General features: G+C 44.5%; 1 protein-coding gene across 12 annotated transcripts in view; it reads right to left on the bottom strand.

Moving 5' to 3' along the window:
* Positions 1-19,048, bottom strand: part of FGGY (FGGY carbohydrate kinase domain containing) — a 419,791-nt gene that overhangs the window by 136,534 nt on the left and 264,209 nt on the right. For all 12 annotated transcript variants that reach the window (XM_045477592.1, XM_045477599.1, XM_045477591.1 and 9 more), the window contains one exon: positions 4,111-4,218. In XM_045477592.1, the coding sequence (XP_045333548.1) occupies positions 4,111-4,218 (108 nt within the window). The remainder of the gene's footprint in view (positions 1-4,110; positions 4,219-19,048) is intronic.

The following is a 19,048-nucleotide window of genomic DNA, read 5'->3' as shown; positions in this document are numbered from 1 at the left end:
TAAATTCTAGGTTCAAACAATTCAAAGGTAATCCTCACCCAAGCCTACCTGTCCCAGAAAGCCAAAGCCACAAATTTGACTTTGCCTCCCTCACTCTACACCTCCCCCAATGAAAATGACTCCAAGTAAGACAGACAAGAGTGTTTGGAGAGAGGGATGGCCATGGTCCAGCTGGAAACCAGTTTCAGCATCTGGTGACTGCACGGGTTGGTGTTCTATGAAAAAGGTCTGGACAAAAAGCAATATTTTTTGCACAACTATTTTGGAGAGAGTATTGACAAGCACGAGGCAATCCCTGATGGGTGCCCAATTGATGCAACTAAAATCAATCATCCACAGGATGGAGGCATGTGCCCTTCTAAAAGGAAATGAGTATCAGTGGCACAAGTCTGAAATGAGTGGAAAATGAATGCAAGTCTCAGTCGAATGAAACTATAAGAGGTCCAAAGCCAGAAGAAATCCTATTCTATTTTTTTTTCTTCATGCTGAAGTTAACCAGATGGAGTTTGTTTTGTTTTGTTTTGTTTTCCAGTAGCAATCTATTCACATACTTGGAATGAAGGATTTGCTTTGGGATAGATGATCTTTTCTTTTTCTTTCTTTTTTTTTTTTTTTTTAATTATAAAAATGAGACAAAATAGCTTCCCACCCCGCAAATCTAGAGATTAGGTAGTTTTTTGTTTCTTTTTTTTTTTTCTTTTCCTTCTCTTTCTCCTCCTTCCCTTCCCTCTTCCTCTCTTTTCTCTCCTCTTCTGCTTCAGGTGGTTATGTTTGTGACTGCATGTTTAGAATGTACTTTGGACAACGCAATAACGGAACAGACGCAGCATGTCAGAGATGTGCATTTGAGACAAAGAACTTAAAAAAATGTAACTTCCTCCCTGCAGTGTTCTCTAGGAAACCAATGTGTTGTAAAACCAGAGGTCAGAGTTCACAACAGAACTGAGGAGAGTGAGTAAAAGGAAAGGAAGGCAAAGAAGCCACAGAAAAAGGCCACTGATGGTGCACTAGGAATCTCCTGGGGCTGTGCTTGCTACCCAGAGTTTTTCTTCTTCATCGGAAAAATATGGACAACAACTGTACCTATTTTACACAGGGGTTTCGAGAGAATTAAAGGAGATGTATATGCAAAGCTCTTGGCACTGAGACTGGGAAATAAGCCTTAAAAATGAATGGCAGGCATTGTGATGATTATAAATATCATGCAAGGAGTTAACAAGATTATATATATAAGTCCTGTCCACAGAAAAAGATACTCAATTAAATGTGATTTTTATTATTACTATCATTATTATTCTTATTTTATCTATTTTATAGGTTGTTTCTATCTCTTTGCTTGTCTTCTCTGGACTGATGCTTTGGGTGATCTGTTCTGTTCTTGACTCAGATTTTGTCCCATCATGTGAGCATTTAGATTGCCTAAGATTTTGCTGTCTATAACCCATAGGTTAGTCTACGGCCAATAAAACCATAGAAGTAAAATTGCCCGGGGGCGCCTGGGTGGCGCAGTCGGTTAGGCGTCCGACTTCAGCCAGGTCACGATCTCGCGTTCCGTGAGTTCGAGCCCCGCGTCGGGCTCTGGGCTGATGGCTCAGAACCTGGAGCCTGTTTCCGATTCTGTGTCTCCCTCTCTCTCTGCCCCTCCCCCGTTCATGCTCTGTCTCTCTCTGTCCCAAAAATGAATAAACGTTGAAAAAAAAAAAAAAAATTAAAAAAAAAAAAAAGAAGTAAAATTGCCCAAAGTGGAACTCCGAACGCAGCTTGATTGGCTGATGGCACAAAATCAACTAACTACAGAAGGGCCAACAATTTCCATGACTCCCGTCGAAAGTCATAGTAGACTATTATGAAGATTTTATTAATGGCGAAAAAGAGGTCACATTTTTTATTTAATCAGGGCTCATGAAACAAGCGGAACCAATTCTTATCCACAAAGATATGTCATAATGTTTGGGAAAAGATGGCTTATATCCATAGCAACAGAGCAAACTTTGAGCCAAATACTGGGAAGAGTGTTTCCAGACTGACACAGATGTTCAATTTGCATATTAAGTCTCTGAAAACCTGTTGATGGACAGCTGCACGAACAATGCATCCTGCACAAAGAGTTGGTTTACTGGATCATGATCCTTGTTAAAAAAAAAAAAAAAACACAAAGTCTCTGGATTGTGTGATCCAGGAGTTCTGGGTCTGCGAAGGGTGATTATACTATGACGCAGGGTTGAAAAGGGCTATATTTCAGTAATGGATTTTCAATGTGTCACAGAGAAGAACGGATATCTAGGTTGACAGTTGTGTAAACAGATGACACTAGTTAAAATAGGAGAATGAAAAGCCTGAGTCCCATGGCACCTTCAGACAGTGGTGTCATCTCAACTTCTCTAGCACGGGGTTATTAAGACCAATCAGATGTTATGTTATAGTCACTAAGCTTCCCTACTAGACAGTGAGCTCCTCAAAAGCAGGGCCTGATGAAGGCCTAATCCATTTAATTCCTCCAGAACATGTGCTTTGAATCTAGCCATCCATCTATGCTTCCATGGACGGTGAAAGAGAACCTGAGGCAGCTAAGTATAAAATAGCAATATACTAAGAAATGGAAACTAATGGTGATTTGCATCCATAGCCAGCTTTGGATCAGACCACTATAACTCTGCTGAACATTTGGAGAGTCGGTATCGGAATCAGGCCATAAACAGATGATTTCAGTGTAACACAGTAAATGTGAGGTTGGCTGAGCCTCGGTCTCATTTTCCCTTGCCTTCCACATGTAATCTCCCTGAGGGCCCACTGACCTCTCCTGACCTGAGTTCTCAGTCATCATTGCCACTGTCCTCATTCAAGCCCGCAAGGCTTTCTGTCTGTGGACTAACCTACTAAAATCATCTCCTCACCTTCAGCCACGTGCCCTCAGGCCTTCTTCCTCACGGCTGCTAGCTGGAGTCTGGACAACTGAGATCTGAACATATGCGTCCGCTCTGCCAACCTTTTGCTGGTTCCCCTTGGTCCGCCAGACAAATATCAGCTCCCGAGCATGTTCTACAGGGACTTCTTATGATGTGGTCCCTGCCCAGCTCTCTAACTTTTAACCTAAGTCATTCTTCTAAGAACAGTTTATGTCACAATTTAAACGCTGGACTATGTGCTATTACCTCAAGTAGGCCTTGTTATTTTTAACTCCCATATCTTTGGTCCTATGCCAGTTCTGCCTAAAAGAGTAGCCCTACCCTTCTTTGCCTGGTTTGTCCCTATTTACCTTTTAAGACTCAGCACAAATGCTTTCTCCCCCTCAAAGCGTTAGCTCTTTAACCTAGCTTTCGGTCAACTCTGCTTTGCACCTCTGGTATAGTATTCATGTCACTTTTATGCATCTTCTATCTTCCCTACTAGACAACCCCACAAATTCATCAAATTTATTAAGCACCTTCTATGAAGGAGGCACTGAGCTTGACGCAAAGAAAAGTATGATACGGCCTTTGCCTTTAAGGAGCTCATAGATTTCTGGAAATGACAGATTAGTAAACCAATAATAATAGAATACTATAAGTAGAGTCATGTCTTAAAGGACAACTAAAATTATCCAGGTGGTAAAGAACTCTCTGAGCAGAGAAAGAAACACATCCAAAGGCACAGAGGAGTAGAATAACATAAGCCATGGGGAAGTTGTGGGTAAGGCAATCTAGCCTTAGTGACAAGTACATGTGTGGGACTGGAAGGGCTGGACCATGAAAGATGCGATGTGCCCAGAAAACTATCTGAATGAGGTCCCCAAGGCTATGGAGAACCACTGAAGGATTCTGGCTGGAGAGCAACATGGTCCTTTTTACAGAGTAGAGTATCACTCTCACGGACGTGAGAAAAAAAATGGATTTTTGCATGAAAGGTAGGTGTCAAGATGCGTTAGTCACCAGTGCCTGGACCAACATTTATTCCTTTGGCAAATGCATGCTGCATATGCACCATATGTTAGGCTGTGCTCTAAAAGAAAGCTAATTCTTCTGATTTAGGAGCCTGCAAATTTTATATATGGGGTAAATGGGGAGGGTGACAAAATGGACTAGTCAAGGCTATGAAAACATTTAAGCCCGTATTGAGAAAGTGTCAACTTACCAATTTTCCAGTAACGCTCTGACCACCTTCATTCAGCCAGAACCCAGGGACCATGGCTGAGAAATAAGGGCCCCAGACACCTGGTACAAAAATTGGGTCTTTGCTGATCTGAAAAGAAAGAGGCAAAGTATGTGAAAATAATTGACACTCAGGGCTAGAAGAAGCCTTATCCTCCTCCCATCTGATATTTCTGTGACCATGTGATTCAACTTCTTATTAAATACCTTCTTTGGTAAGAAAGTCATTCCTTCCAAAGGAAAGGCACAGCTTCATCTTTGGATGAAGGTCTTCCTGTTACATTCATTTAAGATGTCGGAGAAGCAAAAGATCATTTTGGAAAGAAACTGGTAGGACGTTTCCTTGCTGGCTCCCTCTCTGTGGTAGACTGATTGCAAAAATGTCCCCCATTCTCTACCCCTCCCTGTGTCCGTTTCCTCTGCAATGTGACTTTACAACTTCTCTCACTGACAGGTGGAGTCCCCACCCATGGAATCTAGGTCAGCCTGGTGACTTGTCTTGGCCAACACAATGAGACGGAAGTCATACCACCAGTCTTCTAGGCTTAGGTCTCAAGAGGACTGTGTCCTTCTACTCTCCCTCTTGGTTCTCAACCTCTGCAAAGAGAAGAGCTCAGACTAACCTGCTGGATGGAAGGACATGCAACAGAACTGAGGCAACCCAAATGCAGCAGGTGTATCTCAGATATAAGAGACAGCCCAAACAAGATCAGTAGATCACCCTAGTCAACCAGCACTAACAAGCCCAGATCACCACAATCACCCAGCTAACTGATAGACTTGTGAACAAAAACACATGTCTTGTATGTCACTAACATTTTGTGTTTGTCACCTAGCATTTCTGTGGTAATAGGTAAGTGACACATTTCCTTCCTTCTCCAACTACTTACTAGTCAACTAATAGCATGCCATCTCCCCCTCTTGGGTGCTGGGGACAAAGAGATGAATCACACAGAGTTCTTATCTTCAGGAATCTACCAATCTAGAGGGGAGTTCCACAGGTAAATAGACAAATAGGATGCAGTGGGGTCCACGGGATGGTAAAGACAATACATAGAATGTCATGGAGGGACAGAGCAGGCCAGGAGTGAATGGTCTTAGGGAATAGGACATAGCTCAGATGAGCAGGACTGAGGCAGGCATTCTAGGTCAAAGGAAGGGCTTGAACAAAGCCATGTAGGTGAGGGAGAGGTGTTCTTAGGACTCAAGACACTGCAACAGTGTGTTTGTAGCAGACCACAGAAGTCCTTTCAGGTATTAGGAGAATACATCAAGACATGAACGTGGACGGACAAGGATGGACCACATGTTCACTCATTTGGAATGGTGCGTGTTTCTCATCCATCTAGCAGGGACGCATGTTGAAGTCATATTTCTGGTTGTGGAGAAGTGTGGGGAGGGTGGGGAGGGAAAGGGAGGGAGGCATGTCAGATCTACTCCCACATGTCTTCTGGATAGGCAGCAAATCCATTCATTCATTTATCCTACAAATATTTATTCAGCCCTTATTATGTGCTTGGTACTATGTCTCATCCTGGGGATACAGAAATGAACTGAATATTCATGATTTCTGCCCTCATGAAATTTTTAGTCCAGCATTTTAGCACACGGACAAACATTATTTAATGGTCTTGACCCCAACCGTTCCAGTTGCCTTTTCACTAAATTAGCGAGTCCTCAAATCAGGATTTCCGAAGCTCCAACAGGAAGGAGGTGAGGCAAGGTAAGGGAACTACAAAACACTGTCAACTCTAAATTGTGTGAAATCAAGATAATTTATAAAAAGGGACATTTAACACCTAAAAAAGAAAGAATAATGTCAGGGGAAAAAGACAGACTTTTGCAAGAAAAGTCAGTTTGGCTTACATTGACATACTTCTTTCCTTACTGTTATAACAGATGTTTTCTGAACTCCCACTGTGATCCAAGTCTGTGCCCGGCACTGGCAATGAATGTTAAACAAAACAGCACAGCCCCTGCCCTCAGACAGATTACAGCGACCAATCGTTCAAGTTTGGCCAGGAATCTCTTGGTTTAGTACCGAAGGCCTTGCGTCCTAGAAAACCCTTCCGTCCTAGGCAAAAGAGATAAATCATTGGGCAGCCTCAGAAAGATATTAATCAGACCATCACACGATGTGTAATTGTAAAGCGTGATATGTAAACGAATGAAAATCAAAAGGTCTGATAAGAGCAAATAAGTGAGGTACCTAATCCAGTCTATGGGTCAGGGAAGGCTTTCTTAGGAAGTAACATCAGAATTACGAAGTAAAACATATATAGAAGTTATTTAGTAGGTGTGAAGGTATGTGTGTGAGTAGGAGTGTGTGTATGTGTGCTTTTGTGTATGTGTGTACGATACAGAGAGTGTTCCAGCCGGAAGGAGCACACACTATACGATCTTCATTTTTGTCTCTTGGTCTTTGCCCGTGAACATTTATCACCTGCCGGGCCTAGAAACTACTCCCTAAACTGCATCCCAGAGTGGCTTTGGGGTGAATAAGATAGCTCATGTTCACAACCATTAAGAACCCAGTGTTTGACAGGTAAATGGATAACAACCAAAGTCAAATCATCTCTTTTCCTGCCCGGCACCCCTTCCCTTCCAGGACTCTTAGCCCCATTTGATAGATAAGTCTCAGAGAGGCTGTATAGGATATCCACAGTCACTCAGTTAGTAACTGCCCAAGGTGGGATTTGAACCCAGGCAGATGCCGGCCTCAAACCAGATGGCAGGCTTTATTTGTAACTTATAGTACATACTCTGCTTTGGAAGGTTACGCATCACACCCCACCTCCACCCTGTCTCAAAATTTAAACCTGCTCCTGAGTCAGCCATAGCAGAGCTCCATTGGAAGAGTGTGGTTCTGCGGCTCCGAAATGTCAGGTGAAGGCTTTGCCTGGCTCTGCCCACGTATAAAGCTTTGAGCCGACTCCTGCTCACGCTCACTCGTTTGAAATGGCAAATGCTTCTCATCAGACATCTGAGTGAAGCGAGGAAACCAAGACAGAAATATGTTCCCCAGAGCATTTCCAATCACTTCCAAGCCCTGTGCTCTTGGAGAAAACAAGTAATAGTTTGTTTTGAGAGAGAGAGAGAACGCGCATTTGTATATGTCTGTGTGCTTTAATCCTTTGCAACGAACCTAAATATTTAAAAATATTTTTGTGAAAGCTCTTAACCCATGCTGTGGGCTATCCTGGAGGCTGCTCTGTTACCCAAAGGAGGGAGTTCATTTTACTACACTGGTAACAACTGTCTGTGCAGGACGCTGACTTCCTAGTAATCGTGGTGTTGTTGGCAACAACAACAGCTAAGATGGACTGGCTACTTACCAAAGGCCTTACTCCAAGCATATTATAGGAATTAAATCACTTAACCCTCATGAAAACCCTAAGGGAAGATTCCATCATTATTCCTATTGTCTAGATGTGTAAACTAAGGCTGAGAGAGTTCAATTATGTGTCCACGGTTATAAAAACTGCCAAGCAGTCAGGCACCACACTCTACAGGTTCCGTAGTTGTCTCTGCCAAAGTGTTGTCTTAGTTTTAGGCTACCTTTGCTTCTTGGAATCCTTCTTTGCCTCTCGAAGGCAGAGAGCAAGGGCCATCACAGTCAATACAGACTCATTCAAATGGCACAAACCTTTTGGTTTTGCTGACAAATACGTTAGGGAATCTGCATTTCCAAAAGCTTTTGATAAATTTTCTCCAATACACTTGTGAAGAGGAGAACACGTGAGTTGAGTCAAATACCTATCTTTATTCTATTCCCAACTGCCATATTTCAGCCAGGTGATCTTACACAAGGACATAAATGGGCCTCAGCCTCAATTCAAAAATGGAAGGATCAGGGCACCTCAGTGGCTCAGTCGACTAGGCTTCTGACTCTTGATTTCGGCTCAGATCTTGTGGTTTGGGAGTCTAAGTCCCGTGCTGTCAGCACAGAGCCTGCTTAAGATTCTCCCCCTCTCTCTGCCTCTTTCTTTCTCCCTCTCAAAAATAAACATTTAACAAAATGGGAGGATTAAGGGGCACCTGGCTGGTTCAGTCAGTGGAGCGTGTGACTCTTGATCTCAGGGTAGTGAGTTTGGGCCCCATGTTGGATAACAGAGGTTACTTAAAAGAAAAGAGAAAAAGAAAATATATGGTTATACAAAAATGGGAGTATCGATGTGAATGTTGAAAGACTTCTGTGAAGATGAAATAAGTTATCACCTACCAAGACCTTATTATATGTTAAATACCAAATAGACATTAGTGCTCCTTGAAACGAAGTTTGTATGAGAGAACAGTCAGGTGACAGAGTTGAATGACCACAACCAAAAGTAATTATGATCATATAAGAAGGTCTCTAGATTTGTCCATGGCCTGATTTAGCCAATATTGTTAACACTGAAGTAGAAAGTGATACAGAAGTAAAGCTTATCATGTTTTCAGATGGTATTAACTTGGGAGGATTGCTTAGAATGGGGCATGTCCAAATCAAGATTCAAGATTACTTCAAAGAGCTAGAACATTAAGCAAAATACAAGAAACTAGTTAACATTTATTTAATTGTATAAATACTTGCACTTAGAAGGTACTGGAAATATTCTCATATTCTTTTTAATGGGTGGTGTTATATGAGTATTCCATGTGGTATTGTTTAAACAGTATACAGACCCTTGCTATATTCTAAAATCGTGTGTGCTATCAATAAAGTTAAAGAAGCCCACAATGAGACAAAACACTTGGTTGCACACCATACGCCAGGCACTGAGATCAGCATCGAGGCTATTAAAGTAACAAAGTAAAATGGTAATAACACAAATAATTAATAATAAGGCATGGCTCCTTTCCTCAAAGAGCTCCTAGTCTGACCAGGCAGACAAGAGGCAGAAATTCAGAAATTACAGCAAATCATGCTAAGCCCCACAGTAAGAGAGGGAAGGAGGGGTAGGAACCCAAGCTGTAGTCTTTCCATAGGTGGCCACACGGAGCGAGGCCTTGAAGGAGGAGTAAGTGTTTCCCTAAGTAAAGAAGGAGGGCATGCCGGGCAGAAAGGACTGTGTGGGTTAGGGGCACACTCATGAAGCTGCACAAGCATTCTGGTTTTCATGAGGGCTTAAAGTTCTGAATTTTACTTTAAATAAAAGGTCATAAAGTTTGAAGGACAGGTATATTTCTGCATTTATATGTCCTAATGGTTGTGAAAAATTCAATTTTGAAAAAGCTGTGGCTTTTTAAAAGGAAAAAAGCCTCAAACAACCCTCTAAGTCAAGCAACGAGAGTAAGAAATAACGCAGAAATAAGGATAATAATAAGAAATACTAAAATGGCAATCGCTAACAGTTACTGTGGGCTTCAGAAGATGCCAAATACTCTTCTAGGCTCTTTATAGAGGTTGTATCACATAATACTTGTGACATCCCAATGAGATAGGTCCTATTATACTTACCCCACAAACGAGGAAATCTAAGTTGAAGGAAATCAGATAGATAGTATATAAAAGGGTAACTTCGGATCCAAACAAGATCCAAGCTATGGACTACCAACTTCTTTTCGTCTGCCGACTTTATTTTCCTCGTCTATAAAGTAGTTAGATTGGACTAGAATATTTAATATCTCCTTTGTCTTTGAGATTATCTAAGATTCCAAGAAGCGGAGTCATTCTTCTCCAGCTGGCCAATCAGAATTCTCCAGCAAGCTCTTTCAACACAGACTCTGCTCTGTGGCTCAGAGGATCAAACTGGGTGGTCTCGAGGGGCTTCTCTTAACTACCGACTTTGCTTTGCCACCTCCGTGACCCGTGGCCAGGATTATAAGGGGCATTTGTTGACTGTCAACTTCATGGGTTGTATATAATGGCTACCATCTATAATTATAATCTCTTATATTTGCTGAGCACATATTCAGCAAGTATTTATTGGATACACCCCGAATTCAAACTATTGTTTCCAACACGAAGAGATACGGAAAGATGGGCATCAGAGCCTCTTGAGGTTTGCAATCTAGGAGGAGCCAGAGCACAGGATGGGCTGGGTGTCAGTCAGGTATCAAGTGATTTGTAAGTTTCTATTTGTATTCAGTCTTGCAATGACCCTGATAGTATACGGAGTCAAATATGCACAGCCCATTTAATAGCTGAAGACAAAGGCATGCAGAGGGTAGGCAAACTACCCAGGATCACAAGGATCTGAAATGGTGCAGCAGGGATTAGAAGCCTCTCCCCATTTGTTCCTGCCTCTTTTCATGTCTGTGCCCAAGCTGGCTCCGTTAGTGGATGCCACTGGCTGAGTTTCATCTAAGGCCGCGCTGCTGTCAGCTGAGTTTCCCTTCGGTGCTAAAGCCCGAGCGCCTGCTCACACCTCTTTCTGGGAGAGATGACTGGGCTCAGAGCAGGGAGCTACTGCAGCAATTTCCGTTCCGCCTTGCCCCCACCCCATCATCCCCGAGGTTGGCCTAAACCTCTGGCAGGGGCAGCAGGCAGGCTCCAGGCGCCAGTGGTCCTGAGAGGGAACAGGAGGTTTTGTTTTGAGTGCCTCCAGCCAGGTTGGGAATTTTAGAGGGTAGCCGCAGGCATGTGTGGGACTGAGTATTTCCGTGGTGGCTCATCTCTCCCTCCAAATGGACTGTGCTATCGTCTTACTAGAAAAAAAAAAATTATACACATTCCAGCCAACTCCCAGCTCACTACACAGTGCAAAAAAGAGCAGAGAGAATTTGGCTTTTGAATAGGGCTCTTAGCATTGACCTCTATTTTTGCACTTCTCAGATGAAACTGTAGTGAGTTACTTGCTTCTCCTATGAAATAGTGAGGAACCACATCTTCTCTCAAAAGGCAGTGAACACGGTTTAGTAATGTCAGCAGAGACCTTGGAGTCAGACAAACCTCAGTTTCAATTGTGGTTGGGTTGTTTATTAGCCATGTTCTTTTAAATCTCTCTGGGACTCAGTTTCCTCATCTATAAATGGGGATAATCTCACCTCCCACAGAGTTTTGTGTGAGTCCTAAGTGGTATAATGTGTTTAAAAATCTTAGGACGTGATATCCCCTCAAGAAATGTGAAATAACAGATGGTTTAATTCCACTCCTTTTTGGGACAGTGGGAAGATCTGGAATACAAAGTCCTGGGTTGGAGTCTAGGCTTTGCCCCTTCTTAGTGCTGTCCCTTTGGAAGGTTCTCCTTGCTCTTCCTTCCTGGATTTACTCCTCTTTGCTGGTCTCACTCGGCACATCTCACGGGGGCAGCCCATCCATTCCCACATGTGCACTGACAACTTTTGTGCTGTTGAGTCCCAAATTTTCGTTCCAAACTCAGGCCCTATTATAAACATCCTTTAGAAGTTCCCCGTGACATAGGAGAGCTTTCTGACCTGGCTTTTATCTACAAGTCTGGTCTAATCACACATGGTACCTTTCCTCATCCTTTGCCCCATTATTTTTACTCCAACGAGCCCATCACAGCCCAGAAATCCCCAACGTACACCACCTTCTTTCTCATCTGTATGTCTTCATAATTTCTCTTCTCTCTAAAATGCATTTCTTCTGACTTCCCCCTAACCCTTCCATGTCCTTTTATAGAACTTAGCTCAATATCATCTGCTCTGGGAAGCTTCTCTAAACTCTGACTGGGTTATTAGCTGCTTCTTCCGGCATCTTCCTTAACCTTCTGTCCTTCTATACTGTAGATTATTTTGACATATATGTCTAAGTGTGTATACCTACATCCGTAAGTCATATGTAATTGGATTACATAATTAAGTAATGCATACTTAATATGCTATGTGCATATAATATGCTTTGTAAACCAAACCATACAAATGCAGCACATGGCTAAAGTTATTAACAATGTCGCAGATATTCACAGCTGTAATTCACCTGTAAGCGACACAAAGTTAACAAAGCTTCAGGCTTGCCAAATCTCCCTTTGCTATATTTGGAGGTTTCTGAAAGGTTAAGAGTCCTCCAGTATAGAGCATGCCCTTCCTAGAAATCCAATCCCTTTATTTCAGTTTGAGCAAAACAAGAACACATGAAACCTGTCTACAGATACCTCCTGGGGCTTAGCAGTTGAGCAGGCGGGGAGGGCACTGAATGGGTTTGTCACCCAACCAAACAGTCCCCAAATCTGGGATGGAGGGAGGCAGCCAAATGTTGCTTGCAATGTCCTGAGTTATTTGCAAAGTATTTTGGACTCCTTAAACCCTGAATTCCTTATTCTTCATCATTCTGAAACCCATATGTGATCACAAGAGAAATTTAATCCATATGTTTCTCATTCACATACACTTTAAACACACCCAAAGTTGCTTTGCAAGAGACTGAATGACCAAGAAAACTTTTGAGGCAGTCCTAAAATTTCCCCCAATTTTCTCTCCCTTGCAGACAAGAAGCCACACTTGGCCTCCTCTCTACAGATGCTTGACTGGCTCCAGTGAGCTCAGACCGGCTCTCAGCTTTGAAAGTTCCAAGAGCTGTATGACCCCAAAGATATAAAATCATAGTTTGCGTCTTTTCACAGCCTAAACAATCCGCAGTGGGTAAACAGTTATCGGTCTCTTCTGTGGATCCTGTGAGTAAGGGAGGAGGGGCTGGTGATGTGAGTGGGGGAAGGGGAGGCAGCTAATGAGAGGAGAGAGGGCGCCCTTTCTGCGTGGTGGTCACCAGATGTTCCAAAGTCACATGGTGAGCTGGACCCTCCGAGTCAGAACCCTATCTTCTACTTCTGTCACATCCCCAGGAGTGAGCAGAGGACTAACTGAGTGCTTCTCCAATATGACCCAGCCGATGCCTCCCTTTGATTCTAAACTAGCTGTTTAGGAAAAGCAGCTCTCCCTTACAGAGTTCAGTAAAAAAAAATTGCCTCAGGCAGCCTTACAGCCGAGGCCGGTCAGCAGGTGCACACGAGCATGACACAGCCTTTTCTCTGTAACAAGCACACGGCACCCCAACGCACAGTCTCGGTCGGGTACCCTCTGACTTCCGACTGCTAAGTTGTCGCACTTTCTCTTCCTGCCCCGCTCCTGCTCAGCTTCTGAGTTGCCCTTGTTACGACTTTTGCTTTGATACCAGTGTCTAGGCTCACATGTTGTCTCATAAGTCTGACCCCGGGTGTAGAGATAGTCTGGTGTGGCTCTGAATGTTTGGTCCTGACTTGTTGTATGACTTTGGTCCTTGGGGTGTTCCTCTGGAAAGTGGGGCAAACAGGACCTCTTTTATAGACCCGTAAAGACTAAATGTGGCACAATCTATTATAGGCCTTGGTACAGTGCCTGGTACATTCAGTGACCCAGGGAAATGGAGCCTGTATTAATATCATCACCTCCACACTGGCCAAGGTGTACTTCTTATTTATGGAGTGGATTACATGCAGGCATTTAACTTTAAAAAGCAAGATCTGACACCATCTTGACTGGAAATCTAAAGTAGGGTACAGGGTTTGCACGGGCTGTAGAGAAGGAGCAAGATAGGAATCAACACGCTCACTCAGGTGCACTAACTTCTACTGGCAAGATCTGTCATTGGGCGTAAGTACAACTGAGAGGTACCTGTTAACAGGGTAAGGTGTAAAGGCAAAGAGAATCCTGGCTGAATTATAGCAGGGCCTCTTTTGAAAAAAGTCAGCATTTCTGGGCAGATGCATCAACCATTGCCTTTTGGAAGCACTCCCCGAAAGAACCCACTCCTGCTTCTCAGGTTCAGCTCAGGGAATTTGGGACCTGGGACGTGTCCACACAAGTCTGGACCTGAAGAATCCCGATCTTCAGAACTGTCTCTCCGCTTTTGGCCTAAGAGAAGATGAGAAGGCTAAAGTGGCCGGGCAAAGAGAACTAAAGACTCTGGGACACTTGGGTGGTTCCGTGACTGAGGGACCGCCCACGTGTCATAAACTGACAAATGTTTATCGAGTGTGAGGGTGAAGGAGTTCATCCCTTACGTCTGCTCTGTAATGAAGGAGACTGCGAGAGCATTAAAAAGTCGTGATGGCCAGATAGCAGGAGGTCAGGAGAAAGATGGAGAGACAGGGTAGGAACCCCACGTTGTTAGGCCACCGAATATGTTACCAGAGGCAGCACACAAGCGACACAGGTACCAGCACGTCCATGTCAGACAGCGATAAGGGCCCGTCTTCTGCCATGTCTGGGCCATGCCTCTGAATCCTACACAGGCCAGCACACCAGGGAGTCACCGCCATCAGCTGGAGAGATGTCTATGCGAAGCTTCTGTCATCCCCACATGGGGCAGTTTTACATCCACTCCCCCACCTGCGATGCTGGGCAAGGCTGTGTCACCTGGTTTCGATGGTCAAGGGAAATGAGCTTCAAGGATGTTAATTCAAGTTTCCAGGCTCACAAAGAGGGGCAGAACCAGCTTTTAGACTCAAATCTGACTCAAGTGTCCACAAGCTTCTTGAGACACCTTTTTATAGAAAAAAGGCTGTACACAGGAGAGACAAGGACCCGGCAGGCAGACAGAGTCAGCCCAGCTCCCTTTGTGCCCTGAATGGAATATGTCCCTTGGAAAGTCAGTAGACAAGATGGGATTTTCCTTTGTCAAAGAGGGAGTGGGGGGGAGAGGGAGAGGGAGAGGGAGAGGGAGAGAGAGAGAGAAAGAGAGAGAGAAATCATATATTCCCGTGCTATCTTTTCCCTTTTCTCCATATTCAACAGCAGTTTTTTGAGAATGCTAAGTGACTCTCAGATTTAAAAAAAAAAAGGGGGGGGGGACTTAAAAATTGCTTCCCTATTTGAGTGAGTTTTTTTGGAAGAGAAATAGTCCACAGAGGTAAGGAGACCAGAGGAAGAAAGGGCACTCAGAGGGAAAGCTAATCTGGAGGGTTTGCCCTCTGCCTGTACTCTATAAAAGACCAGGCTAATAAGTAAGATATGTAAACACTGTAGGACAATCAGAAACAAATGAAATGAGGGCTTGAGAGTAACAGTGTTCAGCTGTGGCCAAAGGCCAGGAGGCAGCTTTTGTTATGAATAGATCATCTGCATGTGAAACAGACCTGATTTTAACCCTTGGCGGAGGCTATCCAGTGTAGAAGAATGTATAGGGCCCATCTGGATTTCCTTAGACAAAAGAAAAACAGGGGATAACAGGGAAGAGAGGGGGAGAAACAGCTATCTGTGAAATAATATGACATGATGTAGGGCAGAGTTACAGTTCTGCGAGAGTGGTTTAAATAGTTTCTGTGTTATTAATCGGTAACAATTGGGCTCGCAAAGTAACAAATGAATGACCGTTACAACGGCTTTTTTTAAAGAAGTTATTACAGGTGAATGGGGGCAGGCAAGGGAGGGAAGGCCACTAACATCTGCCAAGCACCTACTAGGTGCTGATTGTTTGATACACATTCTCCTGCATAATCTTCATGATAATCCTGCCACTTCCTTCAGGTTGCAGATGAATATACTCTGACTCACAAAAGTCCCGAGCCTTGTTTACAGTCGTATAGATGCTCCAGGTGGCAGAATGGGGATTTGATTTGATCTGGTTCGGTCTGGTTGGGAAGAAGGCTATGCTCTTCTTCTTATACCAGGCTGCCTCCTGGCTACCGGAAGAACAACAAAAGTCCAAAGAACGTGGGGCGCCTGGGTGGCGCAGTCGGTTAAGCGTCCGACTTCAGCCAGGTCACGATCTCGCGGTCCGGGAGTTCAAGCCCCGCGTCGGGCTCTGGGCTGATGGCTCAGAGCCTGGAGCCTGTTTCCGATTCTGTGTCTCCCTCTCTCTCTGCCCCTCCCTCGTTCATGCTCTGTCTCTGTCTGTCCCAAAAATAAATAAAAACGTTGAAAAAAAGAAAAAAGTCCAAAGAACGTAAGGGGCCAGTGGAACCAGCCCTTGCCCTTTCCCTTCCCGGACATTTGAGCTCTTGCTGTGGGTTTACAGAGAAGGGTTTACAGAGAAGGCAGTGCCTAAGAGTGCTCTCAAGGAGCAAACCAAAGCCGGCTTCTGGAGATCAGTGTGCTTCCCTATGGTCCTGCCTTCCTCCCTTCTCCCCACTCATCATGCAGCAATCAGAGACAAGATTAAACGAAACTGGTCACCAACGCCAGCCTGGCTTCCAGGATGTGTGAATTCCGGCAGAACTCTCTGTGTGATGGTGTAGACTGTGATACCCTGTGTGTGTGGTGTAGACTTATTCGCCATTGGCCTAGCAATTTGAGAATTTGGCTCTCACCTGAGGGACAGATGTCAGAGTGAGGAGTAAGAGCTATTTTTCCACTTCACTGGCCTGCGCTCTCAAGGTGGTGACTGAGCACTCAGCCATGGTAGGAGGGAATGTCCCTGTGCAGCTGCCTCTGGGTGGGTACAGAGAAGGGTGTGGGGGTTAGAGAGGCCGGGGGGCCGGGGAGACTACTTCCTCCAGGCTGACCGGTGCCGTGCAGAGGGGCGCTTTGGTTTAGCCAGGTCAGGAATCACAACTCCATGATCAAGCTATGAGACCCTGGCAAATGCCGGTTTCCTCCAGCGTAAAAGACACACAAGAATATTCATCTTCCAGGATGTTCAGAAAGATTAGAAGCAATGCAAAGAAAGCCCTGACGTGCTGCCTGCACACAGTAAATAATCAGCAATTAAGAGCTGCACTCTCGTTTTCTTAAAGCCAGGAAATGTTTCCTCTGTATTTTTCTGAGTTCAGAGTACAGACCGGTCTGCTTAATCCTGGTAAGGTACAAACAACAGCAGTGCCAGCAGAGGGTGGGAATAGCTGGAGATACAGTGAGTTTTAAGTGGAAGAAATCTGGGTCTCATTTTTCATGCCAGACCAGGAGGACTGTTTGGATCTCAATGTGGGTTCCTAGTGGGTTCATGGTAAAAAAGTCATCTAATGTTTAGACTTGAGGCATTTCTGTTAATCGAGGCTCTGCACTCACCTGTCAAGAGTTTATAGGTTAGCTGCCTTGTAGGGTTGTGGGGCTATTAACCGACATCATGCATGCAAGCACCTGGTGTGGTTTCCCACACACAGTAGGTGCCTGACACGGGTAATGAGAGGGGGACCCAGGAAGCATCTGGGGACTGGTGGGCATCAAGGTTCTGGAAAAGAGAGACACTTCACACATTTCTTCAGCAAACATTTAACTGAGCACCTACTATGGGGTCAGGTTCTAGGGAAACAGATGAAAAAGATACTGTCATTGTCCTAGGTTTTCATTGTAGTTAGGATGTATGACAGCTAATCTACGAATAGCAAGAAACTCTGATAAGCACGTCAATAAAGGCGTAGGTTCTTAGTATAACAATGGCATGAAGAGAGTATTATGGTTTGGCTGCAAGGCAGAATTTACAGTAATAATAACCAAAATCCCACAAATGTGGAATTGCCATATACGAGGAGCAAAGGACTATGTTAAGTGGCTTTATGTGCATTATCTCACTTAATAATTACCGCAGGCCTGTAAAGACAGGTATCAGTATTCCCATTTTACAGATGCAGGAACTGAGGCTTAGAGGAGTTACAGAACTTGCTCAAGGTAAGGCTTCCAGGAACAGGAGATAAGAAAAAAAAAAAAAAAAAAATCAAACCTATGAGTGGGAGGACAGGCAGAGGTTAGATCATGAAGGCTCTATCATGACAGGCTAAGTAACTGGGATTTTTCTCTTGAAGGCAATGGGGAAATAGTCCCAAGTTACGTTTTGGTTACTCTGTAGCCAGAAGCCCACGAACCCACTGCCGTCCCCTCTCAAGCACACATTCAGGATTACCAGAGTTGGACTTGCACGACGGTTCATTTTAATTTGCTCTGATTCACAACTGAATGCATAATGGATGATAATCACCTGTTACATTGCCCCAAAGTTCTTGTGGTCCACAGCCTACGTAAGTGTCCCATACAGAGCTGGGCCTTCCCTGGCCCCCTGGAGCCTCGGGGCTGCAGATCAGCTTCATGGTGTGTAAGTGTGTGTGGTTTCTTCTATTTTGCTAAGTCAACAGTTCCATCAAAATATGTTTATCCAAAAGCCCTTCACTGCCTCGCCTCATTCTACCCATCTCCTCTGTCCTGATTCACCCTCCCACAGCTTTTGGCCCCTCTATGCTTTAAACGGTCCCAAAGTGCTACCTTGATCTTGGACTTTTAAACCGCCCAAGCTGCACATCTGACCTTCACTTTTTTTTTTTTTTTTAATGTTTTATTTATTCTTGACAGAGAGGGAGAGAGCATAAGCGAGGGAGGGGCAGAGAGAGAGGGAGACACAGACTAGGAACCAGGCTCCAGGCTCTGAGCCGTCAGCCCAGAGCCCGACGTGGGGCTCGAACTCATGGACCGCGAGATCGTGACCTGAGCCGAAGTCGGACGCTCAACCGACTGCGCCACCCAGGCGCCCCGTGACCTGCACTTTGAAACCACCTGCCTCTGCCCTGGTTCGGATGACATCTGGCCCAAGACCCTTGCTCCATCCCTCATCCATGTCATGCCTGCTCCACAGGGCCTAGCATCTGGATTCAGTCTTCCAAATCCTGGCTTTCCCCAATGACTTTGGCTAAAATGCACGCCACTAGCTCTCCCTGCCCTGAAAGTCTTGGTTAGGATCATCACCCAGCAGTGGACTCAATTGAGGACACCAGCCTGGTACCCACACCCTACAGAAGGACTCTTGCCTACGGCCAAGGGTAAAGGGAAAGTCTTCCATGGAGGAAATACCGCACACCACGTATGTTCCCCATTCAACAGCCCATGTTCCCAATGGGCCTCAATGCCCCTAAGACGTCTCTGTGCTACAGAGGGTTTCCAGACAGCTGTCACTAGCTCCACCAATGCTCGACACCTGTAGGAAGTAGGAAAAGTCGTCTTTTTTTTTTCGATAAAGAGAGGAAGCCCTGAAAAATCAAATGAATCGCTCTCATTCACCTGGACACAAAGTGTCAATGTCAACATGAAGACCCTTCTTTTTATTTCAAAGGTCAGTAATTTCTCCGTTGGCCTAA

This window comes from Leopardus geoffroyi, chromosome C1, assembly GCF_018350155.1.
Source record: "Leopardus geoffroyi isolate Oge1 chromosome C1, O.geoffroyi_Oge1_pat1.0, whole genome shotgun sequence".
NCBI lineage: Eukaryota > Metazoa > Chordata > Mammalia > Carnivora > Felidae > Leopardus > Leopardus geoffroyi.
Note: the sequence above shows the minus strand (reverse complement) of the source record. Positions and strands in the feature narration are given on the sequence as shown.